Genomic DNA, 7,555 nt, shown 5'->3' on the forward strand with positions numbered 1-7,555 from the left:
ATTTTAATTTTAATATATAAAATCAAACTATCACATTAATTTATAAATTTATTTTTATGATATTTATTTATAATTATAACACTTATTGTACAGTGAGATAATTATTAATGATTAAAAAATAGGAATAAAGAATTAATCAAATAAGGAGTACGTACCAAAATTCTTGTACGAATTAACTGTCTAGTAGTATATACTTATATAAACGACCCTAGTACTGTAAGAGAATCAAGCATGGCAGGGCGACCTTAAATATACTGTCGAATTAATGTACTGTCGTATATTGCAGGTTAACTTTACAACGACTCATGAGGTACCACTAAAATGACCAATTATTGTATCTGAGAATGACTACCACATAAATTGACAAAAAGCCCTCATTAATATAAAAGCTAATAAATCGAAAGCTCCAACCCACCAACCTTGAAAAGCAATACATTAAAATTTCCACACTTGTTTTCGACAAAACATAAAGCTGATCTCTGCCCCCTCTAACTTATTTAAAACCTTCTTTATACTGCAACGTTGCAGTAGGTAAGAACTTTATAAAAAGAAAGTGAAACTCATACAAAAGATCAGAGACTAGTAGAAGAAATTAAATTCCTGAATTTTTTTTTTTATTTTTTATTATTCTTCTATATTACGTATCATTAATTTTATCTATCAACATGCGCGCAGGACATGATGATGATGATTATATATGGCACATGATCGAGTGGATCCAAGTACTGGAAGAAGGTTAAATAATTAAAATGAAATTTGTGAACCAAAATCAAACCCAGAAAGAGTTATTGTTCAATACAGATCCAAGTAGATCGAACCCCGCTCCGTATCGAAAAAATAAAAAGAAAATGGAAAAAAAAGGAGGCTATATCACATATAATATGATCATGAACAAATCATGATATATGTGTGATTCTAATTTGACATAGCAAACACTTGATCATGTTTTACTTCAAATGGAGGTGCTGGCTGCATTAACAACTTTCTGATCCCATATGCATTTGCTGTACAAAAACATGGATTGAAGCTACTACAGCAGAGCTGATCTGCTAGCTGCAAACCCTATGTATAATAACCATGATCGATTTTCATCGACGTCCTCGCATGGCATAACGGTATGGTGATTCAAGTGCAGCCTTCCTTTTCTGCAACGTGAGGTCTTTGTAGAACTTCTTGATGAACTCCTCGGCGGCCTTGTCCACCTGGCTATCTCCGTCGTCCTTCAATGGAAACGGCGAGTCGGTTACTCTCAGCTGCCTTACCATCGGGCTCTTTCCGAACCCTGGTAACGTCACCAGTGGAGAGGCCTCCACCGGTGCGGCTGTACTGTCGTGGTTGTTCAGCATCTCGAGCACCTTCTGAAACGCAGTAGCGGTAGTCACGTCGTCAAAACGATAGGGCTTGGCTCCGAAAGAGTGGTGGTGGTGCTTGCGCTTGTTGTTGAAATGGAATGGGCGGGGATAGGCGGGGCTGTTGCTGCAGCTGAATTCATATTCGCGTGGGGATATGAAGGAGAGGGCGTCGTCGGAACGGCAGCTCAAGGCTGAGAAATGGTCGTGGAGAGTGAGGTTGTCGGCCATGGCTTTTCCCGCCAGCTTGCCACGCTTGAGCATCAAATGGAGATCGCTTATTATTTTGCTCTTGCATATGCCTTTTCTCAGCATGAAGAACACCACGCGAACTATGTTCCATAGCTTCTTGGCCGCCACCATTGGTTGGCTTGGTTCCATTTCCATTATTTCTTTTCTTGGTTGACTGAGAGAGATTATTTTTGTTCTTTCTTCTGAGAGAGAGAGAGAGAGAGAGAGAGATCTGCGAGGATTTTTTGGATGGTCATGGGGAGAGGGGGAGGAGAGGTATTTAAAGTGCTAGAAAATAATTATATTAAGGAAAGACAAGACTAAGTTTTTAGAACAAAAGGGAATCATACACCACTCTCAACTCTAGCGCGTCCTATTTCGGGATAGAGAGATTGCCTATAAAGGTTTGGGAAGTGTTCCCACGCGCTTTATATCGGCAAGGGTTATTTTTGTTCGAAGTTGTCGTGGAGATTACTAGAAGGTCCCTGTGGTGGCAACCAAATTACTTAAGTAAGTCCTCGGCTTCAATGATTAGAGATATTTGGCACTTTCTCGTCAGAATTAGCCATTTGTCTCGATACAAGGTAAAGTGAGATACAACCAATTCCACCGCTAGGGAGAAAATCAACCTTTTTTGTGTCATTTCCGTATTATTACAATGGGATGTATTTAATTAGTTTTATTTATTTATTTAAATAACTAATAGAAGAAATTATTTAAATTATAATAAATTAAATAAAAAATTAGCAATTCTCTCTTGTTCAACTCAAGAGTCTGCTGGACTAAATGGAAAGTGGACACACCTACCAAAAATAATTAGCAATTGACCTGAAAGCTCACGTCCAGTACCGTTCTTAAAGCACTCTTATTGGATTAGTTAAAATTAAAGTATATTTTTAATGAATATAAGATAAATTTAACATTTAATTATTACATTTACATAAATTTTTACATTAAAATAGTTATTTTTTCATTATATGACAATAAAATAATATAAGATAAATTTAACTTTGACTATTCACATCAAATCTCCACATTAGATTATCCATTTATTCATTACATAGTAATGAATAATTAATAATTTTGAAATTTTTTTAATTATGAATTTATTTTATTTTATCATATTTTACTATTCATAATATTATATATTAATTAGTAATTGTATTCTAATTATATTTTTTTCAATTGCCATTTAAAATGGAGAGAGAAATAATTGATATTAAAAAAAGAGAGAAAAAAAGAATATAAAATAGATTTGATGAATGAATAGTTCCTTTCAAATTTAGAAATTATTTTAGATATTACTGTAGCTATATTTCAAATATTTGGAATATAGCTATTTCAATGTGAGCTATTTTATGACTTAATAGCTAAATTCTCATTAGATTTAGCTTTTAGTTAATCCAATGAGAATGCTCTTAGAAATCGAAAAAATAAAATAAAATAAAATAAAACAAAACAAGAATGACCAGAAAGATTGAATCTTGAGCTCTCGTTTAGTTATGCAGTTCGGATAAGATAAAATATTTTATTAAAAATTAAATAAAATATTATTAAAATATTATTTTTTAATATTAGAGAGGATATCCCAACTGATTAGATCCTAAGATGGACCTAAACCCTTAGCAACAACTAAAACCCATATCATAATAGAGGAGCCCAAGCCCAGTATAAAGGAAGCTAGCCCATGGCCAATAACGACTGGATAAGCTAATACCAACGGGATAGCTATCCAGTCAATGGTAAAAGATAAATAAGTTTATCATTCGAATTTGCTAACAGTTGAACCATCATCTCTAAATTTGAATTTGAATAAAAGATAACCATTATCCATGAGGAAACAAAGATAGATCACGAAGCTATATATAAAGGAAAAACTCAGGTAAGTAAAGGGATCGAATGATTGTTATTATTATTGTTATCCACAAATTACTGACTTAGGCATCGGAGGCATTCCCTCGGACCTCCATGCTCTCTACACTTTAGTTGCAGGTGATCGTGATGTGGTGGCGGTGAAACACATCCATAATAGTTAAAACCAGCACCAACTACACTGAAAGGGCTCACTGGAGATGCGGTGCAACCAATGAGGCCCATTACATTGCCGATATCTGTAGGCACAGAGCCTTATGTCGCCACGGCGATGACTGAGTTTTTAGTAGTGAGAACTCGATCGGCTTATAATGCGATCATTGGACGGCCCACGTTGAATGCATTAAAGGTCATTACCTCAACCTATCATCTAAAAATGAAGTTCCCAACAGGCCTTAATGGAAAACTCCCAATTAGGAACCTATCAACGCCAAAGGTATGGTTGTCTATGTTGCTCTTTACGTTATTATGTTCACTATGGGGCTTCATCTGCACTTTGTGCGCCTTGTTCGCGATGTGTTAGACGTCTTAGGGCTTGCTCCTATTCAGTTGGTGCCCAACGCCTGGAGGATCTTGATGGCCTGTTGTGTTTTGTGGCGATGGGCGCTTGAACCCGTGGGAGATGAGTACGCAGACCTAACAACCTGCGAGTTTTTGTCCATTCACGGGTTTAGGTGTCTGAATGGTAATCTCTGCAGTTTTAGAGCCCATCGTGCCTTGGTTGATTTAGAGCGCAAATACTCTCATGTGAATGAATGGACCAATAAAATTTTCTTTATTGCTGGCTCTAGCTAAGAGTTTCCTGCCGATGAAGTTCCTAATCGGAAATTTTCCATTAAGGCTTGTTGTGAACTTCATTTTTAGATGATACATTGAGGTAATGGCCTTTAATTGCATTCAACGTGGGCTGCCGAATGATAGCATTATATGCCGACCGAGTTCTCACTACTAAAAACTCAGTCATCGCCTTGGCGACATAAGGGTTTGTGCCTACAGCTATCGGCAATGTAATGGACCACATTGGTTGCACCTCATCTCCAGTGAACCCTTTCAAAGTAGTTGGTGCTGGTTTCAACTGCTCTTCGTCGATTCTCATTTTGCTGAAAGCATCCCAGAATAAGATATATGCCGAACTGCCATTGTCAATCAGTATTCTCCTGTTGGTAAAATTTGCCACCAACATTGTTACCACTAAAGCATCATCATGGGGGTACAAAACCCCTCAGAAATCTTCCTTGTCAAAAGATATCGTAGGTGATCCTTGTACTCGGGGCTGTTTGATGGGCCTCTCTACGTTATAGATTTCTTCATATCTTGCCCACCTTGTATAGGTCTTTCTTCCTGAGGAAGTTGGGCCACCTCCTACGTATCCGCCAGCGATAGTGTGTATCTCGCCCAGAGATTGGTTTCTTCAGTTTTCATCTGCTCTCGCTCTTCAGTCCCTAGGTTCATTTGACCTCCTATCCTTTTTCAGTGATTCCTGTTGCCTGGGGCTCTTACTTCTTCTCCTCTTATGCTCATTCTTCCTTTCGTTTGTTTGCCCATGGAAGGGGGAGGGGGCATATTTGGAACGATCAATCGTTCTAACTCGCCATTATTCCTCATTTCTTCTACATTTCATTTCTGGTTGTAACAGTCCTCGCTTATGTGTCCCCTTGTCTTATGATAAGTGCATTACTTCTTGGTTTGCCGTTCTTTTTCAGTTGGTTCTTCTTCTTTTGTTTTTTCTGAATAGTGTACATAACTGCCACTATGTCTTCTTATATTACCATCCCGCCTTGGTTCTTGCTAGTCTCTCTTTGCCCTTTGTCCTTCATCTCGGTCTTTCCTCTATCCTCCTTTCGTTTCCCGCACACTCATTCTTTCTGTTGGGTAGTCAAGGCGATCAATGTATCTACAACATTAACAAAATCATCAGCTCTATCCATGAATTCTCGTAAGGTGGAAGAAGTTTTTCGGACCAGCTCGGCCATAAAAGGGCTCATTGGCCAAACACCTCCCAATAGTGCTGCTAGCATGATTTTCTCATCTTGGTCGTCAGTCGTCATCTTTTATTTATTGAAGTGTATTAACTACACTTTCAAGTTTTCATCCTCCCTCTGTTTGACGATCAATAAGTAGGCAACGGGTCTCCTGTGTTTTTTACTCGTTATGAATTGGGTCAAAAACTGTTGGTCTAGCTCTTTGAAACTCTCTATGGAATTTGGTTGCAGTGCACCAAACCATCCTTTCGCCGATCTTTTTAGAGTCAAAGGAAAAACTCCATAAGCAATTTCCCCGAGAACTCGTGAAGCGTCATATGAACTTTGAAAGTCTCAAGGTGTTCGACGGGATCTTTTGAGCCATCGTATAGGTCCATTGTCGGGACTTTAAATTTCGCGGGCAAAGACATCGCCAGGATTTCCGTAGAAAACGGTAGATTTGTGCTCTACAGCAATTGATCTACCGAATAAGATATTCCTATCGTCTTGGCCATCTCCTCATATTTGTCCATTAAGATACGTAGGTCGTGGTGCAATTTCTTTGCTTCCTCGTTCTCTTGATGGCCTTTTCTCGCACTATTTTCCTTCATCTCTACCCTGTCAGCCTGATTGGGTGTCGCATCCTCGCCTGATTTCGTGACTTAAAAGTCTCATTTTCTTTACGTAAGGAATCTATTTCCGTGGTAAGCTTTTTTATCATTTCCTCCATATCCGCGATCTTTTCCTCCATGTTTTGTGAAGTCTCTCCCTGATCTCTAGTTGCCTAAGATCATGTAGTGATGAGCATGTGAAAAACACGTAAAGTGTGAGATTTAAAGATCCCACAAACGGCGCCAACTGTTATGGACGTGTTTCACTGCCACCATATCACGATCACCTATTCTAGGATGATAAACATAACAACAAAGACAACTATACCTTTGGTGTCGATAGGTTTCTAGTTGGGAGACGGGGCTTTCAACTTGACTGAATTAGGGATGTTGAAATTATTCCGAGCATTCTCCAACTCCAACAAAGTGAAGACGGAAGACCAGCGAGAACCCATGAAAATGAAAGCTGGTGGAGCAACAACGAGTCGGGGAGGGGAGTTGCGGGGTGGAGAAGAGTCCGAAGCAGCAACTATCTTACACTTGGAAGAAGAGGAAGCCGTGGAAGGATTAAAGGAAACCACAAAGAGGCAAGAACTCAGAGAAAGAAGAAGAATGCAAGAACCCAGAGAAGAGAAATGCAAGAACTCAAAGAAGAAGAGGAAATCAAGAAACGTGATAGAAGACCAAAAGAAGAGGGAAAATGGGCAATAAATAGGAGTTGAAATGAAGTGACGGTTAACGTGCCCGATAAAAGGAAATGAAGTGGCGTACTGACACACCTCGAAGAAAGAAACAACGCCTAAATAATTAAGTCCCACCAAGCCATGTGCAATGAGACTTCACGGGATAACTAGAGAGGATATCCCAACCGATTAGCCCTTAAGATGAACCTAAGCCCTTAGCAATGACTAAAGCCCGTATCATAATCGAGGAGCCCAAGCCCAGTACAAAGGAAACCAGCCCACGGCTAATAACGACTGGATAAGCTAATACCGACGAGATAGCTATCCAGTTAATGGTAAAAGATAAAGGAGTTTATCATTCGAATTTGCTAACATTTGAATCCTCATCTTTAAATTTGAATTTGAATTTGAATTAACGATAACCACTATCTATGTGGGAACAAAGATAGATCACAGAGCCATATATAAAGGAAAAATCATGTAAGTAAGGGGATCGAATGATTGTTATTATTATTATTATTCACAAATTACTGACTTAGGCATCGGAGACATTCCCTCGGACTCCTGTGCTCTCTACACTTTGGTTGCATATGATCGTAAGGTGGTGGCAGTGAATCACGTCCATAACAAATATTATTTTTATTTTGAGATTTGAAAAAGTTGAATTGTTTATTAAATTTTGTGTAAGAGTTTGAAAAAATTGTAATGATAAAATAAGATAAGCTGATTTTAACTTCAAAAGAAAGAAATTATGGTTTTATGAGGGATCACATACATACAGCGTATATGCGTATATGAAAAGAAAATTTACTTTAAATTTTATATATAAAAAAAAAAAAAAAAAAAAG

At 38.1% G+C, this 7,555-nt stretch overlaps 1 protein-coding gene across 1 annotated transcript; it reads right to left on the reverse strand.

Annotated features, from left to right (window-relative positions):
- Positions 1-726: 726 nt before the first annotated feature.
- On the reverse strand, positions 727-1,852 carry LOC108982393. Its single transcript, XM_018953760.2, has one exon. It carries the CDS (start codon positions 1,734-1,736, stop codon positions 1,089-1,091), a length of 648 nt encoding a protein of 215 aa, XP_018809305.1. The 5' UTR covers positions 1,737-1,852; the 3' UTR covers positions 727-1,088.
- Positions 1,853-7,555: the final 5,703 nt, after the last annotated feature.

This window comes from Juglans regia, chromosome 1 (assembly GCF_001411555.2).
Source record: "Juglans regia cultivar Chandler chromosome 1, Walnut 2.0, whole genome shotgun sequence".
NCBI classification, from domain to species: Eukaryota; Viridiplantae; Streptophyta; class Magnoliopsida; order Fagales; family Juglandaceae; genus Juglans; species Juglans regia.

Excerpts from the sequence above, each read along its gene's own strand:
- LOC108982393 (XM_018953760.2), bottom strand. The coding sequence starts at position 1,736 with ATGGAAATGGAACCAAGCCAACCAATGGTGGCGGCCAAGAAGCTATGG.